The 23,932-nt window shown below is 44.3% G+C and overlaps 1 protein-coding gene across 1 annotated transcript in view; it reads right to left on the bottom strand.

The window, feature by feature from the left end:
- Positions 1 to 23,932, bottom strand: part of gpc3 (glypican 3) — an 83,132-nt gene that overhangs the window by 22,745 nt on the left and 36,455 nt on the right. The window contains 1 exon segment of the mRNA XM_054598172.1: positions 5,649 to 6,334. Within this exon segment, the coding sequence (XP_054454147.1) occupies positions 5,649 to 6,334 (686 nt within the window).

Consider the following 23,932-nt stretch of genomic DNA (forward strand, 5'->3'; position numbering starts at 1 on the left):
GTTTATTTCAGTCTAATCTTTAAATCTCACTAATCAGTTCAGCTCAATGCCTATTTAGCAAATCCACCGCTTCATGAAGTCAATATGACATTAACGGGATCAACAAAATCCCCAAATATTTGAAAATCAAATTGTGTTAATATTTTAGCACAAAGTTAAAGATCTACTTAACGGTAAAACCTATAATTGTCAGCACTAAATCAAATGGGTGACTAAACACTGATGTTAATTCACTAAAATAGATGGGTAAGCTGTGCACATCAGTCTAATTTAAAAAGGAGACATTAGTTGTTTGTGCATCAAGGTTAGTGAGACGCTTGTGAGGAAAATGGATTTCACACTCCTCACTCAGAGTTCTGCAGATCCTGAAGCATTCAGAGCTGTGAAAAGTTATTAAAGCCTGGTGTCGCTCTGATTTGTTAGACACTGTTCTGATGCAGAGGAAACGGTCTCTGTGGGTCTGAAGTGGGTACATGACGTTTTCTCCAAGTGGGATGGAAAAATGGTGTAAAAAAACATGTGAAAGGAACGTGATAAACCCCCGAGAAGTGCAATGAGGGACAAATTATTTAACTGTATGCATTGGGAGGGAAATGAAGATCTGATAAATGGATCTTTGGTTCAAAAGATAATAAAGTAATTGAGATTTGTAACCAAATTACAAAATTAAAAGTGAAAACCTAAAGGACATGTTATGCATTTTTTGGGGAATATGCTTATTCGCATTCTTGTTTAGAGTTAAATAAAAAATATTAACTTTAGACATGAAGAAAAATACCAATAGAAAAATATACCAATATTAATAAAAAAATAATGTTAGAGCTGGTTAACTAAGCTAGCCAAGTAATAGTCTGTTTTTACACACAACAAACAAGATAGAAAATGTTAAATTAGTAATCTTTAGAGGTTTTTGTGCTAAGCTAAAGCTAATCAGCTGCTGGCAAATCTAGCTAGAAAACAACTAAATCTAATTAAAATGATTTGCTTATGCTTTTAAAGGTTCATTTACAGAGCAGCAAAACAATAGCTCAATGTAGCTATGATCAGTGGAACCATTATGCTTGTTTTTCATCATTAAGTCAAACTCCATTGCACATGCAAATATCTGTAATGATATCCTCATACAAACCACAGAGTGGGCCTTTGAGGACTTCTATAATTCAAATGAAAGAAATGACTCGATAAATAATAACTTTGATGATATGTTACAGCATTCGTTAATTTGACTCATTTAATGTTTAAAAGCTCGAACGGCTTTTACAACTTCAGTAGCCGACATGTTTGAGTGGATTAATAAGTAATAAACATGCGGCAGAGATTTAATAAGAGCTCTTGTTTCTTCACTGAAGCAACAGTTTGGAAGCGATTTGATCTGATATTTCTTCACGAAGAGGGGGGGGGGGGGACGACGACAACAACAACAACAAAAAGAAAGGCAATGAAAAGTGTGTTATTGACAAAAAAATGTCACAGGCAAACAAAGCGATATGTGATATTAGACTTTAAGCACCCGCATGTGTCGAGTGTGTGACAATACACAACTCATGTAGTCAGCTGTACTTCTCCTCTGCTCGTGGTCAGATCCATCATATTTCTGTCTCAACCTACTCCCCCTCTTCATTCCCAGCCGAGTGGTCGCAGGGTGATGGATGTCTCCTCCACACTCTCCCCTTCTCCTTCCCCTTGGGCTCGCTCTTCACACTCTTCCCTCTTTCCTCTCTCCTTCTCTTTCTTGTAATTCCTCTCCTCTCTTTCTCCATAGTAACCGGTAAAAATAGAGCTTCATAAATCATGCATCTTCTCTCAAAGCAGTGCGTAACAACGAGAGGGAAAGAAATAAATGGAGAGAGAGAGAGAGAGAGAGAGAGAGAAAGAGAGAGAAAGATGTTGAGGATGAAATGCAGAGACGGAGGTGGATGATATCAAACTCCAGGAGAGGGGTGGGAAGTTGACAGGGAAATAGATTGGAGCTGCAGGGCTCTTGGCCGCCCTCTCCGTCTCTCAGAACATTGGTTGATTCACGCTGGAGCTGAGCCGGATGGAGGTACAATGAATGTTAACATGCAGGGGAGCGGGCTGGCAGACGATGAGTGGCCATCTCCCAGAGCAGAGTGACACGTTTCAAGCCGACACTGAGGAGAGGAGATGTCTCGCACCTCGAGGACTCTTTTTCTTGGACAGAGTCGATCTGTTTGTCACCCTCTGTGGCAGTAACGGGGGTCTGCACTCTCTCACCAGAGGGGAGGTGAAGTGAGAGATGCCGACCACAGCTGCAGCTTTCACAATCACAGGAAACCTCTAAACAAGACGTATCACTAAATGATTACTAAGGTTTCCACTTAACAGCCACACGCACACATTTAAAAAGACAAGCTAGGATTTACAGGACCAGACACCATTATTAGAGCCACAAATCATGTATGCATTACATTACCGGTACTTACCATTTCCAAAAAAACATATCATTTTTAGACGTAGTGTCATTACCAATTTAAAGTGAGTTACAAGTATAGCAAATCAGCAGTAACTACATACAGTAGACAATATATTTGGTCATTTAACATTCTTGTCAGGTGTGTTCAGTGTGTGGACATTAAAATTGTGGGCAGGGACTGTTTTTAAAATAGCTGAATATGATTAAAATTTCTCACTGAAGATTATAACATTAGGTTGTTTTTTTTTAAAAAAAAAGGAAAATATATATATATATTTATTCTACCTTTATCAATATTATAGTTGAAAAAAAAACTTTATTAAAGGCACTCTGTGTAAGATTTAAAAATAAAAATTGAGGTTGGTGCCCCCCAGTGGTGGGATCAAAAATAAAAAACTGTCTGTGACTGCATTGCATGATGGTAGTCCACCATCAACCCACCCACACCATGGACCTGTTGGCAGAGACTCTGGTCTGCAGTGTACTTGCATGCAATTCACTAGCTTAACTGTAGAATTACACAGAATTACAATAACCAAAAAAGCCTAACCCAGGCAGCCGTGCATCATGAGGCACATTGACCCATTCAGGCAGACCACGACTGCAGCGCCGTCCATATGAATCATTTAAAGATGCTAGAATCACATCATAATGCTACTTGATATATATATATATATTTATATATATATTTATATATATATATATTTTGTTTTTAGGTAAAAATATTAACACCACAAAATAATAGAATACTTATGTTAAAAAAGTCATTTTGTTATTACTTTAAAGGGATTCTGGTGCACATTCTACTACATGACGCATATTCCGTTACGTTCACTGGAACAAGACGACATATAAATTATAAATCAAGCAAAATCAGATTAAAACAATCTGCATTACTATTCTCCCTGATCGATATGGCTTTACGATGTATAATGTAAGTGACAAGAAATTAGCTAGTTTGTATTTATTACTTTATAGTTAATTGGCTGAAATATATGTATACAAATATACTGCAATGGTCCTTTAATCCTTAAATTCATTCACCCAAATCCTAAACTGGTTATTTGAGGTGAAATATTCAGGTGTTGTCTAATTTTGGTTGATCTCCCTTGACTCCTCAGCGAGAACAAATTAGCCTTCAGGGAAACGATGCCTCTGTCCCTTCGATGACTCCGCTAAGCGACGAGTGTCTCTGCGAGATTACATTCAAACGCTCTCGCTCACGCAGACGCACACGACCTTGTTACAGTGACAGCGCCGAACAATACAGGACCATGGCGGCTTTAATCCCGTATACTGGAACCAGAGTCACAGCCGTAAACACAGCGTAAAGTCATCTGTGGTGACTGGAGCAGCAGTCTTAAGTAAACCCACACAGGACTTCTTTCATTTTGGAGAAGGATCACACAGACACACACACACACACACACACACACACACACACACACACACACACACACACACACACACACACACACACACACACACACACACACACACACACACAGAGTGAGTGTTTTCCCCTAAGTCAGCGATTCATGGATGCAGCCACGCCCCTCGTGCTGTAGAGTAAGTGAGGTCAACCTGTGTGTTAATAAATGATGTGTTCTGAGTGGAAACCTGGTCACCGCGGGGACTTCAGGGTGTGAGAGTGAAAAGTTCAGCGGATCTACAGGAGCAAAAAGCACATACAGCTCTGTAGCTCTGCCAGAAAGAAAAAAATGAGTTTTCATATTTCATGAGCACTTCTCCCTGACTTCACATGTGGGCTACGAACAAACTTGACGGTTTTATCGGAGTTGAAAACACACCGAGGAGTGGGAGAAGAGTTTTTAAGCGAGACATGCCGGGAGCATCTGTCCGACTCCCTCCCTCCCTCTCCCTGCTATTATTTCTCACTCTTTATTCAGCTGCAGTCCAAGGTGCAGTTCTTTGAGTTCGCTTCAGCTGTAGCTGTGTCTAGTAGTTTGAGATTTTACTATTACAAGGTGAGGTTTTCTTTGTTGGAGGAAAGGAATGTTGCCCGAATCGCTCATCCTCCCTCACTCAATAAAAGTCCTCTCACCTGAAATGCATGCGCTGTCTTCAGCTTCCTCGTTCATTTCAATGGGAGCACTATGTCGGCACAGCATGAGCGTATAGTGTCGCATTAGCTATCTGTCCGACAAAACTGGCACGCATTGGGGATTGAAGAAGGATGTCTGATGTGGGTAAAAAAAAAAAATGCTGCAGTTTGAAGTCTAGAAGTGTAATATTGTATCTTTGCATTTCAAAACACTATTTCTATGGGTGACAGTGACAATTTGCACATCAAAGCCAAACAAATATGAGCTTTGGTTGCTACAGTTGAAACCCCTTTGAAAATGTCCTAATTACACAATTCAACTTGGTTCAATACAAATTAATTGTTATTTAACTTGCTTATAAAGAAACTTTTTGGGCAAAATCCAAGCCATTAGGTCCAATGAAATTAAAAAGCCAAACCCCCCCCCCCCCTGCTTTCTGCCTTGCTACAGTGATATCTGCACTATTACTATTACATTATTTTCATGCAGACTGAAATTTTATTTGTGTGCATTACTTTTTGCTGGAATTCTTTGCAGGAAGCCATTGTCTATCTTGTCAAGTGTTGTCTTTAATTTGTGTTTGTGCCTGTGCACTTTTTATATGGCCCGGGAAAAACACGCAAGACTAAAGACATTTTCAGTTTCTTAGTTTATACATTCACAGAGATTGGTGCTGGTGTAACTTCACCTGTATTCTAATGTGTGTCTTACACACATGATTGTGATAATTGTTCAAACACCATCTCATAGTGCTGTAAAGCAGTGCAGTGTTTTGGAGTCTGGAATACAGTCAATCTCACCTCGAGGAACACACCCACACCGGTGCTGCGTGTATGTGTGTCTATGTGTGTCTATGTGTGGGTATGCCTATCATTATTATTATAGATCCAAGACAAAATTTACAGAAGGGCAGGAAAAATGCGCATTTACGAGTCTGTCTGCTTCTTCAGCACCACGGACAGCGTCATGGATTTATCAATACGCGGCTGAGTCAGGCTGCTGATATTTCAGAGCCATAGATTGTAACTCGCACAAACCACAGTCAGATAAAGGATCAATGAGTCAGGCAGACTAGGCTCACATATTCAACTAAACAACCCCCCTGCCCCCCAAACCGTCTACTGTGTGTATGTGTGTACTTGACTCACCAGCGCAGTGAGGTGGGTGCGGGCGCCCACAGCGTGCTTGAGAGCCAGTTTGATCATGGAAGGCAGCCTGAGAACCACCGCCTCCATGTCCTGCTCCCCCCTCATGGCACCGGCCAGCTTCCCCAGTCCGTCTACGTAGGTCCTCCAGTGCGGCTGCACCTCTGCCGCTCCCCCCAGGCAGCCGTGCATCACGGCCTGGCAGAACCCCTTGCAGGCCGGCGGCCCCAGCAGGCCCTGGCAGTGCGGGCAGTACCACAGCCTCAGCAGGGCCCGGCCACAGTCCCGGCCCGGCCGCAGGTGGTTGGTTGTGTTGACCACCTCGATGCCCAGGTTCAGCGCCTGCAGAAAGACCCGCGTGGCCAGGAGGGAGCGAGACAGACGGGTCATTATGAGTTTGGGATACTGGCCAAACGCTTCCGACTCCTTCCAGGCTCCTCTTACGCACTCCTCAGACACGGAGGAGGCGCCCCCGCCCAGCAGGCGGCGGTAGGCCAGGGGGAAGAGGCGGTCGTAGAGCGCCGCCACCATGTGGTCCACTGTGGAGTCCGAGCCCAGGATGTAGAGCGACATGTCCAGAAAGAGCTGCCCCACCGAGCTCTGCGCTCCACCCCCGAGACCTGGGAAATCCGACTTCAGCATGGCCAGAGTGAAGTTACGGCCGTGACGCAGCACCAGGTCGAAGGCCTCTGAGGGGAAGAAAGAGAACAACAAGAGGAAAGAGTCAGATGTGGGGGCTGGGGATGGGATGTCAGGCCACCGTTTGGAAAGCTGTTGCATTCATGCCTCAGTAATCACAACAACTACGCGGGGCTGTCAGAAAGATAGGCAGCAATTTAGCTCAAAAACATGAAACACTCGAAAAGATGCAATTCCCCCCAAAACATGATCCCGTCCTTAACGATCACAGTCGGAAGAAAACTTCCCACGCACAGCCTCTCTTTCCCTTTTCCCAGTTTTTTCTCAATCTGTTATTTTCTCTAATGGGACCATTCACACATACACAGGACCACACACACACACACACACACACACACACACACACACACACACACACACACACACACACACACATATACACATACACACATACACATACACACACAAACCAACACACAACGCTGCAATAATAGACTGTGGCTCGGAATATAAAGAGAGCAAAGCTCCTGGAAAAGATGAAAAGCAAGATCTGGGGATTGACCTTTCAATACAACTAAAGAGCGGACTAGAACTGAGCTCGCGGGATCTTAAAAAAGAAGTCCCTTTTCAAAGAGAGTATTAATGTCAATATATTAGTCAGCGGGGAGAGGCGTGAGGAAGTCTGCAGGGATAGAAGCACACGGGGCCGGCTGTAAGGGAGGGGTGAGCGGCCGACGTGAGGAGGGGAAATAATCAGTGGCGTCATTTCGAGGCACACAGTGAAGCCTTATCAACAAGGTGGCACAAGAAGCGAGAGCTCTATCATCGACCCGGCAGCAAAATGAGCGAGGACCCGACAACAACAGAGGGGATTTAAAGCTCCATTACTGAACTTAGCGGGGGAGCTGAGAGTCAGTGAAATGAGGCTTTGCACAGGAGAATAGCCGGGGATGCAAGAAATCCCATTTATACCGCAGCTAGTCCACTACATCACTTTGTTGAGAGCGATAGCCACTACTGCTTTTGTGAGGGCGTGGGGGCGTGGGGGGGGGGGGAGGGGGAGGGCTGGTTTATTTTATTGCTTTTATGTGCTACAAAGCTAACCATTTCATCTTTGTTATTTCATTCTTTTCCCTGCTTGGGTAGTTTCATTTCTTTCTCCTCATGCTTCCTTCGAGTCAAATGAAGCCCGTCGGCCCACACGGAGCACCGGGTCCTCGGACAGCACCGGGGAACCGCGTGACACCTCTGTTCTCGTTTGTGTAGATCGTATAATGTGTTTTTCTATGTGCAATTTCAGGCACACGAGGGGGTCCATATGAGAATATGACAATATCTGAGGAAAGGAAACAGACATCACCCCCTCTCTCTGATTGACTGCTGCTGTGGTGCATTTCTGTGTCGCTTAAACACAATCTGAACGGATATAAATTCATTCTGGGTCGTGTGAATTAAGGCAAAGACCTCTAGATGTGTTGAAAATGTTTCAACTTGAGTGAAAGGGCTCTTATTTTGAAACTTTATGACCCAATACATTAACGTACAGAAATCATTTGAAAAGAAGAGAGGGAAATAATAGACAAAAGTGTTTTTTTTAGTGCTGTCACTTTAGTATCAATTGACTCGGGTTCCAGTGTATAGTGTTCATTGCAACATCTGTTAAACCACTATGATGTTTCTTCTACGCCTCGAAAAAAAGCGTGTCTGGGTTTGAATGCATTTTAAGTGTAATTGTTAGTTACTATAAAATGAGGATTTCTTTAAAAGGAGCTGTGTGTAGGATATAGGGGTAATCTATTGGCAGAAACAGAATATAATGTTCAAACTTATGTTTTCATTCGTGTATAACCACCATCGTTTTTGTTGCATTAGACTTTTAATCTTTTATCTTTGTAAGGAGCAGGTGCTCTTCACGGAGGCCCCCATGTTGCCAAACACTGGCTCCAGGGAGAGGCTAAAGCTTTTTAACGTTACCTGAAAGCCACTGTAGTTCTCTACAGGCTCGGAATGGGGGGGGGGGATCAGATGGTTAATGCAACCTCACCATTAGACGCCACTAAATCCCACACACTGTCTCCAGAGAATCTTAAATTAGGGAAAATCCCTACACTGTTATCCAGCAATAGCGTGGAAACAGCGGCCTGTGTTCAGGTCACGTTGTTTTGAATTAAGCGACTCAGTTATCCCCAAACTTCCTCACTGTTAAACAGTGTCAGGCTGTGCTTTTCAAATTTGAATCTGTGCGTGAATATGAAACAGGGTGGAAAACAGCATGCGTGCTCAGCGAAACAGTTGCCGGGTGAATAAAGGTTATAAAAGAAACATTTAGAGTGTGTTTGGGTGAGTGTGAGTCGAGGATGCTCGGGAGCGGCGCACATCTGTTTGGATTTTCGGGGCCATGGCCGCCCCGCTGAGATACAGAAGCACTTCCCTCTGTGACCAATAAGCAGACAGATGTGCAGATTGCCAATTGAGACAAGGAAACATACTGGGAGGAGGAGGGAAGACACACACACACACACACACACACACACACACACACACACACTCACACACACGCAGAGAAAAACACACACGTAGATGCTTATTCCTGGCAATTCCTATTATATTTGGTTAGCCTGAAATTGAGGGCGGTGAGAAAATGCACATCCACCTCAAAGCTATTTGCTCCCCCCCTTTCCTCGGTTTCCGTGAACATCAAACCCCGTGATTCAGCTGCTACCTGTAGTATCTCTTACACCACAAAGAGGAGAGCCACTTTGTAATGGTAAAGAGAAAGGCTAGAGGGCTCTTCATAAATGCAATTCAGTGGCTCTAAGTAGCCCGGGTCATGGTACGAAACGTTGCGAGCCCATTTCCCGTGCACGCCGCTCGCTCTCTTTCATCAGTGAAAGCCTTTGCGGAGATCAGGTATCCTCCTAATGGAGAGGAGAGGGGGCTGTGTGTCAGAGGCCTGTGACATCCTGGATGCAGCCGCAGGAGGTCAAGAGCGCACATTACCAGAGTGGGAGCCCGAGGCAACATATTGGGTCACGCTTAAAATGAACAGTAGCATTTATTTTGTCAGTGTCACAGATGGAGACAGAAGGCTGGCTGCTGGAAAACCGTCTCTCCTCCGAGACCCAAAGCTTTTTAGAGACACATCAGCAGAACGTCTCTGCCTCTCCTCTTCCACATCTATCCATGTTCTCCAACAGCCAGATAATGTTTACTCCAAGGGGTTTAGGCCTCTCAGCTTCCTTGTGCATTCAAATATGGATATCTACTAATTTATCTCCGACAAGCACTCCATCACATTGCAATTGACACCATCACTCTGCAGTGTTACAACCTTTTATGGTAATAACTACTTTATCTGCATATAGTGTCATCAATCAAAGCCCCAGATTAATATGTGATCAAGTCTTGCAGGTCGTCCAAAGTGTGAAGGAAAGCTCATAAATCTGTGTCATGGTAGGGTCACTTACTTCCGACACCTAAAAGCTCTAAGCGACTCCCGCTCCGACATAAAACGGGCCTTTCACATAATCTATGAATGGCCTGTCAAATGAGCATATTTGATGTCTGTGAGGGCCGTCAGTCTGGGTGTTACGTAAGTCGAACTCCACGGCTCGGACTGACTGACTGACTGACTGACTGACTGACTGGCTGACTGACTGCGGTGGATGCTCTGCGGAGGTAGACATGCTCCTTGTGGCCTCGTCAATCAGCTGCCCGTACACCTATTATCCCCGGGAGAGGAAAACATCAATACATTACCCAGCCAATGAGACTAATCCATTTGGGCTGATGGAGTGTCACCTCTAGCCGCCAGGGAGATGGATGGAGAAGCCGCCGCCATCTGGTCCCGGTGACACAACAGTAACGTGTCCAGGTCACAGGTAAAGGACCGGCTGGAGGGCCGTTCACAAAGACACACGGCTGCCATGGAAACCGTGATTCCCCAAAATGTGCCACATTTGATGTAAAAAAATATATTTTTTAAGCTTGTTAATTGTGAAATTTAGACTTATTGAAAGGCTTTAGAGTGCAAACGATGGTCAAAATGTTGTTTCATGTGTCTCCAGTTAAAGCCTGCATATCAGTGTATTGAGCATACAGACCACAAACCTCCCATCATGCTTCAGTTGGGATTTTATGAGCCTGTTCACAACAAAAGCAGCATCTGCTCGTTGACTGTAAACATTATGTTGTTTTACCAGACACATTTCCATTCGCTCCCGCAGAGCAACCTGTCCCAGGTAACCTGAGAGCAGCACCACCTGACGAACTGCGTCTGAATCTGGGCGCCCCAACGTTTACGGGACGGAGGCATCAGGGGCGGCGGCGGCGGCGGCGGCGAGGCAGGGCAGGGAGGGGTTTCCAGGAACAAAGCAGACAGGATGCTGGTAAAACCCAGATAGCATCATCAGCGGACCATGAGGGCCAATGGACAGCGGGGCAGGAATGAGACGCGTATTAGGTTACTCCATCTGTTGAAGAGAGCGGCCCGCCCCACACACAGACACACGCATGCACACAGACACACACAATGCAAACACACGGCGCACAGCAGTGGCCAGGTGGTGACGGGCGGGGGCGAGCATTTGGCAAGCAAGAGTGGGAGGGCAAGGTGGGAGACAGGTGTAAGGACTGCAGCTACACACACACACACACACACACACACACACACACACACACACACACACACACACACACACACACACACACACACACACACACACACACACACACACACACACACACACACACACAGGCAGATTTTCTTTTCATTAATGTCTCTGCCTCCCAATGAGCTTCTGGAAAATGTTTCTTCGCAGCTTGACAAAAAAACACTGGTGTTGTTACCTTTAGTCTGCTACCAATAAACCAATGAAGTGAAGAGCGGCTTTATAAGTCTCTCACAGTAAGTCAGACACATTTCCAAAATATCAACACTGAAATTATGGTTGTTTTTTTTATTACAATAATGCACATAGGCTCAATAGGTTTTTGGAATTGCTCAAATAATTCTGTGTTTATTAAGAGGAGATTTGTTGCTGCTCTGATTCTTCGAGGCCTTTTCTTACAAATCAAACTGTATAACAACTAATATAACAATATAAATGGTTGATTCCTTTACATCAGTGTCTTTGACTGAACTCCATATCTGTCCTTTTTTTAATACTGGTAAGAAATAATAATAATAGCAATAATAACAATAATATAATTATAATAATAATAAAGTTGTTCATCATTAGTAATGAAAATTAGAAAAATTGGATGGTTTGTGGTTCATTTTAATAGGGACTTTCTAAAAGAGGAATCTTCATAATCTAAATTATTATATTAATATCCATATATATATATATATATATATATATATTTAGGAAGTACTGGACACCCACAGACCGATACTGCTGGCCCCTCCTCATACAGACTACACCAGGCTGCTCCCTCTGCCTCCATATTTCCGTATGTCACCATTGACTCCATTGATCTCTGGCGCAGCGGTCCTTTCCGAGGCCAAAGTTGAGCCGTGCTCTATCTCAGACCGCGCAGAGGACACGGTGTACAGCAGCGTAGAGGACACAGTGAGGTGGGAAGGACGCGAGGGCAAAAGTGAACTGGAAAAACACAGCCGAGAGCTGCAGGGGAGGAGGGGGAGGAAGAGGGAGGGAGGAAGGAGGAAGGAGGAAGGATGGGGGTTTGGTGAATAGTGCCAGAACGTGTGGAGAGAAACATTCAGCGAGGCAGGCTTTGAAGCTGCATTCAAAAGGCAGCTGGAGTCAAGCGGTGCCAGGGCTGCGAGACACATCGTGCACCTTCCTTCGCCAAAACTCAGCCGGCGGTGAGAGAGACCTGACACCCCCGATCAAACGCTCGCATCACGGACAAAATGCACGTAGAGTAGATACAGCTTTCGGACTCGAGAGGACTCTCTACCACTCAGAAGTGAAAGGCTATTCCAATAACGGATACATTTCCAGCACACAGACCGAGACAGGACACACAAACACAGACTGCCTCACACACAAACACACACACACACACACACACACACACACACACACACACACACACACACACACACACACACACACACACACACACAGACAGCTCTTGTTGCTCTCCAGGGTTGTGATTCGAGGACGAGGATAAAAAGCCTGCAGCCCATCCAGACTGGATGCAGTGTGAGGGGAGATGAGAGAGGTCACGACAAACACAGCTTGAGCACTCCACTCCAAATCAAGCATCCAGGCTCTATTAATCCAATATGCATCTCTAAGTAGATCCTGTGGTTCAGAATGAATACACTCCCACTCATTCACCCTCAGTCCATCTTTTCATGGTCGCAGCGCATCACGCCCATGCGTCGGCTTAATTCTGCACAGCGTCGCTTTTCAACCGCAGAGACAAATGCGATGAGAAATATTTGCGTTGCCATTTCATAAAGTGCTCAAACAGTAAAGGAAAGATGAGATTCTTTCCCTTTTTTTTTTTTTTTTTTTTTTTTAAGTCGGCCCTTTTAAGACATAAAAGGAGCAACGGACTGAACCGGAGTGAACTCGTGAAGAAAAAGCAGCGAGGGGATACGGGGGTTGTTTTTGAAGTTCTTGAAACAGATGGGTGCACAGTGTGAGATAGAGAGAGAAACGATGAGTGCGAGATGTGGAGGGAAAGAGACGGAGTGAGACAGCGACGGTGCAGGAGGGGCGCCTGGGTGGCCTGCTAGCTTCATTATGAGTGTGGAGCCGCAAGACACGGAAACTTTTCAGTGGGTTTTAACATAAAAGACGTTAAGACTATCATGTCAGATTTTTGAAGTTGTAGTCAACGATGCCTCAGAATGTTAAAGGTTAATATTAAAACACGAGTTACATTACACTCTTTAATTCATCCTCTGCTCCCGTGATGCTCCTGAGTGTGTATGTGCACGGCTGAGAACAAATCCCACCTTCCTTCTTAATTAATACACGCTGAGTTTAATAAAAGATTAGAAAGGCCAGTGGCTCGCTGTTTTAATAATTAACTGTGAGTTATATCGGCTCCTTTAGACAGAGTGAGAGAGCGCTAAATGAACGGCGGTATACCGCAAGATAACTCCAAGATGACTTATGCTTGTCATGAGATCAAATGGAGTGTGTTTGTGTATATGTGTGTGTGTGTGTGTGTGTCGGTGTGTGATTGTGTTTGTAATTGACTGCCTGAACCCCTGAGGGTTGAAGGACATCAATGACAGTTTCATTACAGACCGCAGAGTGCAGTGTAAGGCTGACGGTGTTAACTGTATCTCTTCCTGGTGACAATGTGGGTTCAAACGCGACTCAAAACACTGAATCAGAGCGTGGAAAGGACCAAAAGTTTAGCCACTTCGGGGGGGAAAAAAAAGTTTGCAAATGAACACACTATTTCATTTTCAGCGGGGATATTTCAACTTCAGTCTTAATTTTGCGAAAGGAAGGAGGGCCTCAGGGAGAAATAACATGCCACAAGACTTTGATGTGGAACGTGAAAATGTGGAGCTTTTTACCGGCAGCAGTTAAAAAAGAAGTGGTGGAGGAAGAGGAGCTTGAGCTGAGCTGTTTTGTGACTGGTAGAAAGTAACCTTAAGTTAACGTGTAAAAATCCAAGAAGGGATGGAAATGTTGGACCGTGCTGGACAGGCTGCTAACTGCAGCTCAAAGGTAGAACTGGGCGTAACTGTCACCGAGGAGACGGGAGGTCAGGAGGGCACAGAGGTCGGGCAGCCGAGGAGGAAACAGATGAACGGAAAGTAACTGAAATTGCCAGAGGCTACTAAAAAGAAGTGATCGGGAGGAATCGATTTATGCTGATTTTGACAACAGCGTTTGACAGAACGACGGAGAAAACACTGCAGTAAAACTGGGAAAGTTATCAGAGTAAAGAAACAGAGCAGAGAGCTTTGGAGTCTGTGACGTGTGTGTGTGTGGGGGGGGGGGCAGCCATCTCAGAAACAAAAGAAGTGTCGGGAAACGGCAACAAGTCGAAGGAGCAAGGAGACAGCTCGGGAAGCCAGACTTCAGAAGATGAAGGAGAATGCATCAGCGCGTACCGCTGTTCTGAGAGTAAAATGGAAGAATCCCCTCATCGCACCGACGACCACAAAAGGGGATGCCAGGAAGAGACGAAGAAGAGGAATGAGCTAAGACAGCTTTTTACAAAGCTCATTTAAAATTCATAAAATCATTGCGTCACTTACTTCTCTTCACGGAGAATCATAAAGAGAACATACAACCTAGACAGAGTTAACAACGCTCATTTTTTGGCAGGGCACCTGCACATTTAAACCTCTCATGTTGCAGCTGACAGCAGATCAGCCTGCTACTGCCTTCTTTCACCATCATACACCTGCAGCAAATCTTGTATCTGTAAACCCTTTTTGTCGAGACGTTTTCTACATTTAGAGACGGTGATGCAACACTCAACGACACCAAACTGCAAGAGACTGTGATAACAAATGAGTTCAACAACAGCTTGAGCGAACGCTGTTCCTCTCGGGTACTGCTGATCTCACAGAGGCCACCAGCACTCGCATGGATAGACACCAAGTCTAAGTGAAGTTCTGAGGTGATAATGTGCTAATTACTCAGGGAGAAACTACAAAATGATGAGATACAGTTGGAAAATTTGTTGGTGTCAAACGTAGTGTGAAAAAAATAGAACACGTGATCTGGAATCTGAACACAACATTGCAACAAGTGTTCTTCTGCCCCGTTCAGACATCCCACACAGGCAGCTCAGAAGCAAGAAGTCAAGCTTTTGTTTCAGTTGCTGCAGAAAAACTACAAAAGCTGGATTGATGGAAATAAACTGCCAACAGATTTGTTTTAAGTACCACAACATACTCTCACTTTCTAATACTGACTTTTATTTTTTTGTGCGAAAACATTAGGGCCTGACCTGACAAAGCATCGTTGTATTTTTTTATCCGGATATCTGTGCGTTAAATATAGTCAGCAGAAGAAGAATGTCTACAAAGGTAACCTTGGATACACTGGTTTAAGGCTTTAAAGGCTTTGGGCCACCGTGCACTATAGATATTGTATATTTTTTATATAAAGCAACCATACTGATATCAATTATGTGAAATGATGCTGCAGTCTTAAAGTAGCTTATTTAAAATGCAGATATGCATGTGACCAGATTCACGACCCCGCTGGGATGCAGCTGTGTTTCTGCTGCATTTGTAAGTATGCAAATCAGAGCCACAGTGTTATTGTCTTTCTGTTCTAGAGTGTTCTATGGTAATTTCAAGCAGCTTTTCATGGAGTTATGAAAAGGGAAAGCCACCACAAAGACCCATGGCTCAATATCAACTCTCCCAGCAGTTGTACATCTTTGAAAGGCAACACAGTTGTGGGAAGCAGGTGAGGGATCATGCTCTTCACTCTATTAAAAAAACTAGGATTAAGTTTGACTGGCTGCCCCCGCCGGCCAGTCAAGTCGCAGTTTGTATTCAAGTCTGTCTAACATGTCATTACGTCATTATTTTATTCAATTAGACATTTGTGTAAAATTGTCATAACTAGCATATGAATTCTTGAGCTAAGAAAGATTTGAAGAAATTCTCTCAGATATCACAATCAAGAGACGGACAACCCAAAACATAATGCCTCCGGCCACGATTGTCGTCGGCGCGGAGTTATAAAAACCAACAAAGGAAAACATTGTCTGCTTTAATTGTTTATAAAATATCACAACTGTGACCAGTGGGATTAATTAATCGGAGTCATCTGTGTCTATAAAACAACATCAATGACCACCATCCGGATGAAGGAGCCTGAAAAACACCAAAGAGGTCACTCATTGTCGTTACCACAGCAAAACTGGCTTCCGTTGCTGCTGACATGCGGTGGGAGTATTTATTTTTCCATGACTGTTTGACTACACCGCAGTAAAATATTGATATGGCACAATCCCCAGTAAATGAGTTTAACAGCGCCCCTGAAGTCCTACAAACCCACCAGATGTCCTGAGATTTGTTTTTTTTGTCACTTTATGAAACAAAAGAGAAAAACGATTAATCTCTCATCCGAAGGGGAAAGAAGAAGACTTCTGATCTTAAACAGAAAGAAATCCCTTCTTGCCCATAAACTCCTTTGAATTTGAAAGCAAATATTTTCTTAAGCGTGACAGCACAGTGGTTGACAAATTAAATTGAACGAGCAAATTAACATTGATGAAGGGTCTGAAAGCATCTCTGGGCTCCTAAAACACACAAGCATGACTGGCACTGAATTCAATCAGCAAAACAACAGAGCAGAGACCCCCGTGCTGTCTTTTGACATCTGAAAAATGCATTTGGCTTAGTACCACTCTAGCACATACATCCTTTTGAGCTAGAAACATCAAAATCTGGTTAAAGCCTTTTTAACAGGACATTCAAATGTGTTTCACTGCTGTAATTTACCGCAACATTGCATCTCCTGAAAATTGTCATTATGGTGTGAGGCATAATCTCCCTTTTAAATTCAGCAAGGTGATGAAGGAATTTGTGTGGAGAGACATCAGGGGTAAAGCAGAGAGGATGCGGATTAGAAAACAAAAGTAAACCAGACAACAACAGCAGCAACAGTGAGACGTAATATAGAACTGCAGTCTGAAACATAGTGTGTTTCATTCTTTGGGCTCACTTTAGAATATCAAGATATGATAAAAACTCATTTAGTATAGTATGTATAAAAAAAAGAGGAATTACTGCTACTGCTACGACTGCATCTACTGCTAATAATAATAACAATAAATGCTATTCATTTTGGGAAAGTAGTTATTGTGTATTTACTTTACTGGTGAGCTCATGGCTAATACACTAGCAAGTCATGCTAGTTGTCATGCTAACAGTCACATTTGCTCTCCAGGCTTCTTTGTGTTTCCTGTTAACTGTGTCGTTTACTCCCCCTTGGCATGTTGTTCCGAAGTTTGTACATTATTTAATTCAATTAATGGTTATTGAAGGGGGGGGCTCCCAGAGCTTGTTAGCTTTCTGGCTAAATGTCAATTAACAAGTTTTAGTGTGGGGCTGCTATTGGAACAATACCAGATGTAACTGTGCCTCTTTTGTGGAGCAGTTTGTCCTCCGACAGAGGAGGTTTAAAAGGGGTGAAAGCTTCAATTTGGTTTGTCTCTTTGTTTATTCAAATTACATGTTAGAACTGTCAAGGACAACTTGCTTTTAGAATTTGCACGTCAAAGGTAAAAGTTTAACTAGACAAAGATTACGAGGATTTAATTCGCTCTACAAGAGAAAATCCACAGAGCGAAAATATTTTGTAATGTGTCCGTTCATAAACTGAAATGGAAAAACTACAACTTGTGGTTTTGTGGGGAGATGCGTGCCACGACTTCATCGTGATAGCCAGCCAGCCACCATGACGTTGCCAGGCAACCAGTGCAGGTGCTGGACAGTGACACTGGGCAGATGGATTATTACTATTCATAAAGTGAAAAGTTAGAGCGCCTAACTCCATCTTAAGCCACAAATTGACTTTTTTTACATTATCGCTCATGTTTGAATTTAATAAATGAGTCACAAAGTGTTAATTAATTAAGTTAAGAGGTGCTGGCAGGCATATTGTCAAACTAATCACCTCGTCGCTCTCTCCATACAGAGTGGTATCAATCTTCTCACCCGACTTTGCTTAATAATGAGCAGATCATTTAAATCAGGTGTGTTGGAGTAGGGAAATAGCTAAAATATGCAACGCAGGAGCTCTCGAGGAGCAGGATAAGTGATCATACTGAAATAATCCTTAAAAAAACGAAAACAAAGCTAGATATAGGTAAAACAGACTGATCAGTGAGGTCAAATAATAATAAATATCACAATATGATTTATTTAAGTGCTCAACATAAAATTAATTTGTTATGTTTGCCACACCAGAACTTTTTGCCTTCAGGAGACTGATGGGGGTCTTGATGAGCGGTTACTTCATCACTGCTGCTACGTGCACTGTTGACACGAAGCATTACGTAAATAAGCATCCACCTCTTCCTCCCATGACTGTGTGACTTTGCACCGAGCGTCACTTGATTTTTCCTTCTTCATCTGTCTTCGTTATACGGGACGGGTCGTACAAAAGGTGACTCCCGGAAAAAAGACGACAATAATGATCTTCTCCTTATTCCCCGCATCAAAAAGAAACAAAACTTCCTGGCCCGAAGGGTACGCCACTTCTTCCTCTTCCTCTTCTTCTCCTGTCAGATCACTGCCATACAGTCTATGTCTCTTGTTTGCTCACCCAGTTGAGTTTCTGAGCCAGGTGTTTATCTCTCTGAGTGTATTGGTAAACAAGCGCCTAATTAAATGCTGCAGCAAAGTGTACGCCGCTGCTCAACCTGTACTATAAATAGGTGAGCGTTAAGAAAAGGCTTTTGTACATGATGGGGGGGGGAGACCCTCTTTGTTGTTTTGTGTGAGAGAGGAGATGAAAGACAAACGCCTACGCTGCCTGAATGGCTGAGACACACCTCACCCTCTCCCCTCCTTCTCCTTCTCCTCTCCATCCTCTTCTTTTGCTGCCTCCTTTCTTGCATCGCTCTCATCCAACAAGCTGAACGGGACCCCCTGTCCCCCCCCTCACCCCCCCCCCTCACCCCCACACACACCTCACACACACACACACACACACACACACACACACACACACACACACACACTGTTTGATACTCACAAACAGCCCGACAAGTTCCTGGTTTGACCAAAGGCCAAACACAAACACGTGCAGCACACTTTGTCTTCCTCTCCTCTGTCTGTCTTTACTTTCCCTTTTGTGTCCATTAATTAGAGCTGCTCTAACCTTCAGTGTTGCCCTCCCCTTCCTCCTCCTCTCCTCCTACCCCCCCCCCAAACCCCGGCCTTCATCCATCTACTGTGAAAAAGACATCTCCGGTGGAATAAAACATGAACGTGGCGACATTTTTTTTTTTTTTGTTGAGAGAAACAATGGGGAGAGTCCCAGCTCTGCTCTGCGTCGGGCCATTTATCTCCAGGTAAAGACGTGTCTCATCTCCTGCTTTCCCTCTCCCCCTTTTCCTAGTCCTACACTCCCACATCCCCAGTGCTCCTCTTCAGCCACCTCCCTCCCTCCCTCCTCCTACTCCTCCTACTCCTCCTCCTCCGAGAATCACCTCAGCAATCCATACCTTACATATCTGGACCTCTGGAACCAGTGAAACGGCAACACTTTTAATTTTTAATCAGGGCCTCGGTCAGATGGGACCTGGCTTTTTCCGCTCCCGTTCTCCCACCACCTTTCTCTCACCTTCACTTCCAGCCTCTCTCTCGCACGCTCTCTCTCTCTCTCTCTCTCTAACTCGCCCACGCACCCCGTCCCTCGTGTCTCCCTTCCCAAAGTCACGGTGATGAATGGGTGAGCACTGCCATCTCTGTGCCCACCAGCGAGAGGCAGAGGCCGGCTAACGCGGCTCAGACGCTCTCGGGGCTCACAGGCAGGGAGGAGAGTAATTAATCCAGTAGTACGGGAGGCAGGGTTGCTGGACATACTGTAAGCTTCAGGACACTGCATGTGTGTGTGTGTGAGTGTGTGTGTGTGTGTGAGTGTGTGTGAGTGTGTGTGTGTGTGTGTGTATGTTGGAGCACATTATTGGAAACAAAGGATAGAAACTCCAGACAGGTTTTTTTTTGCGTAGAACTGGGGGTTATGTGTTTCAGAGCAGAAGGTTAGGGCAGTGCGTGTGCTTGTGTGTGTGTGTGTGTGTGTGTATGTGTGTGTGTGTATGTGTGTGTGGGGGGGGGGGGTAGATGAGCGCCTTAAATAAACACCACTTGGGTACAGACAGGAGCAGCCAGAGGCAACACATAGAAGACTGTCCTTGAACTCAAGGGTCAAACACACTGAAACAGCTTCACACACACACACACACACACACACACACACACACACACACACACACACACACACACACACACACACACACACACACACACACACACACACACACACACACATACACACAATGAATTCAGACATCAGCAAGGATGGAGACCGAGGCTAAGTAGAGCCCTTTTTAAAACTGTGAGGGGGGGTGTGAGCTATTATTTCAGCTCCTTTGTTTGAGTGAATCCATTATTGGTGCCGTTACTCCGAATAATCAGTAAACTGTAATTGTCTGTGGACGGCGGGGGAGGACTCCAAATCAAATTACATTCACCTTGATAAGAGAGTATCGCGGACAACTACGAGCCAAATGAAAGATGAGTTTGGAGTGGGATGTATAAACAGGTGTGTTCTCCATCAACGCTCCATGTTAATTGGGCCAATCCATCACCCACTTTGACGTGCCTAATGTTTCAGGGGATGACCGATTAGGGCGGCGAGGAGCGCCGTACACAGGCGCCTGGCTGGTTTCCTCTGGTCCGTGACGTCTAACCAGCGGCTACAGCTCCATGCGCCATTAGTCCTGGCCTAGCCAGCATACCAATCACATGTCCCTATAGCCCTAATAGGATAACCGAGGGGAAAGGGAGGAAATGGCTTCCATGCTGTAGAGCTGCTCTGAGTGTGGTCTCCCGGGTTTTTCCGTGTACACGTATTAATGGACGAGGCCGGAGCAATTACTGCTCGTATGAAGCCTGGGAGGAAATATGCCCAAAAAACTTCCGGGATAGAAATGGAGCGCGGTTGGGAAATATTGGATTTTGCAGCAAACATGAGTAACACGTGTGAGTGCACACGGAGGGGGAGGGGGGCACTGACAGTGCAGGCCTTGTGGAGAGGGCAAATTGTGCTTGGGTGCTTCATGTTGAGCTTTCATCTGTCTCTGATACGCAGCAGCCGGCAGATCGGTGCAACACTTTTATTTAAGGTTGAGGGGAATGAAAACAAGACGGACAGACTACAGCCATGCTGGGCGGCTCTGTGAGGCGGCACTTACAGACAACCGTATACCAACATGCCTACAATGGCAACCATCTCAGTGAGTTAGAATACTTAAATATGCTAATCAGCACTAGATGCAAAGTGCAGCTAAGGCTGATGGGATGTCCTTGGTTGTGCAATATGAGCAACGTTAAAAATCTGACCTGCTGATAGTGCTACATGACTAAAGGGTTCCACAAAGTTATTACATTTCATGCAGAGGGGAACATAAATTTGAACATTGCCACACAGTTAACCTCCTCCTCGTCAGCGGCGGGCTTCATCAACGAGTCGGCTGTCCCGAATACAGGTAGAAGGAGGTGTTGAGCCGCAGCCCACATAACATGACCCATTTCTTCAGACGGGAGGAGCAATCAGCAGCACAGCCGAGGGGGTGCCAGAGACAGGGAGCACACACGCAGTCCCAGAGGACACACAGCTATTAGAGCACAGGAAATACAATCATCCACGAGCCTAGAGGCTAAATGTGAGATACGGCAGCAGCACAGCAGAAGGAGTTAGGTCCTTTTTCAAGTCCAACCAGCGACTCACTGTCTCTTAAATGTGTTTGAGGTGCCTTAAGATCTGATGAAGGATACACGTCCACCTATCGAGGACAAGTGTTGACGTGCCGAGCTGTATTATAACTGTGAAAAGACATCAATAAGGTTTTCTCCACGGTTTTCTCCATCATGGGACTTTTTATGAAGCAAGCTCGTAGCTACTGGTTCCACGTGCGATGATATGAGCGAGTAGAATGGAGAGACTGGATGAAAGAGGAGGAGGAGGAGGGATGAGTGGAGATGAGAGGTCACAGCGGCGGGGAGAGCAAACCGACAGATATGGAAATGAAGTCAGGAGGGAGACAGAGATACGTACTTTTCCTTCGCTTCCTCTTTGTATTTACCCTTCAAAAAAAAGAAAGAGAGAGAGAGAGAGAGAGAGGCCTAATAAAACATTTATCATTCCAGGAAAGCTCTTTAATGTCTTTGACATTAAAAGGAAGAAAGGAGGGAGACAGAGATGAAAAAGAGAAGAGAGAGGGAGACAGGGAGGGGGGGGGGGGGTGTGTGTATATCTCGGAGTGGATGGCGGTGAAAGGTGGAGGAGTGGTAGGGCTCGAGGAGGCAGAGGACAAGAAATCAGAGCCAAAGGTGTGAAAGGTGAGTGCAGTTAAAAGGGGAGTCTGGAGATGAGAGGCAGCTAAAGGAACAATCCAGTCTGATCCATCTGTCACTCAGGGTGTAGGATTTTGGATAATACAGGCTTAATCTGTGAAGATGAATAAAATCTGTGTGGCTGAAAAAAATCTGAAACAATAAAACGAGACTAAAACTAATTTTTGAAATACAAGTTTTATGAGTCCATACCTGACTTACAGAGGTTACGTAACACCTTAAAATGTGGTTTCTCCCAACCTCCAGTGCTTTAACTTCTCACCTTGCCGCAGTGATGTACAGATGTACCCCAGGGACCCTGTGACATCACTGTTGGGCGTGGCTACAGGAGCAGCAAGGAACACCTCTGACCACAAGTATCACCCTTTAAAAAGGTATAATCCTTGAGATTTTCGTGAAATTAAATCCATTTTTTGATGATATTTATGGCCATTCAATGTCCTTACATTCAGTGATTATCTCTCTATTATAGAAATGTTTATTGGCTGTGGCAGGGTCCGCCATTACTGCGCTGTTTTCAGACTGGAGAACTATGCAGCATGTAATCACTGACTGATGACTCACTGTTTATTTGTTTGAGTTAGGAGCCTATATTGCCCGCTACAATGTCGTACACTGTGCTGTTACACACCTATTGATACTAAGAAAAATACAAATACTGTAAGAAAGAACTGACGCAGCTCTTACTTTTCAGTTGCCGTGATCAAAGCTGCTGAAGTATAAAACTGAAGCTGAAGAATCAATATGAATAAATTGTTGTGGTCAATGTGTATTTTTGTTTCATCGCCAAGGACATAGGAAGAATAAAGACCCAAGACGTATACTTTTTTCAGAGGCTGAATGGCTTGCAAAAACAAAGCAAAGAACTGATACGATACAGCGAGGAATCATATTCAGACAGTGTGTAATTAAGTATATTTTCCAAGGATGTCCTTACTACCTGACATAAATAAGAAGGAATGCTCTTCTCAAGTGCTGACATTGAACTATTCAATCTGATATTTGCCCATAGTAGAGTCTTCAGTTACAGAATCTCAGATCCAAGGCTTTTTGTTTGTTTTGTATACAACAATAAGCAGCATTCAATCTCTATTTTTCTCTCCTTTACAGTTCTGGAAACGAGATGTTTTAGTTTACAATGAGTGAATGTAAGAGTCTGAGATTATGAGAGAAATATTTGTGCATTCTGTTTTATTGCTTTCTCTGAAATATGTGTCTGAAGTGATGTGAGAGGAGAAGATACCGAGTGACAGACGGACGCAAAATGAAAGTGAGGCAGACAAAGGGAGCAGAACACGAAAAAATGAAAGAAACATCTTGTTTGTATTCGATCATCCAAACAAACAGATGAACAGGCTGAACAGAAACGGGAATTAGTCGGCAGAGATTTATCTTAAGCTTCATGATTGGATGACATTTTGTATATTGAAAACTGTAAAACAGGGCGTCGAGATGTTTGACATTAGCAAATCTCACAGGGAAAGAAAGAAAAAGGATGCTACATGCAAACTGTGACCCTTACATTAAATAAGTGAACATGCACGGCAGTAAGAATGTTCTCCCCGACATCATAAATTGTGATTATGAA

This window comes from Anoplopoma fimbria, chromosome 4 (genome assembly GCF_027596085.1).
Source record: "Anoplopoma fimbria isolate UVic2021 breed Golden Eagle Sablefish chromosome 4, Afim_UVic_2022, whole genome shotgun sequence".
In the NCBI taxonomy this organism is placed as follows: domain Eukaryota; kingdom Metazoa; phylum Chordata; class Actinopteri; order Perciformes; family Anoplopomatidae; genus Anoplopoma; species Anoplopoma fimbria.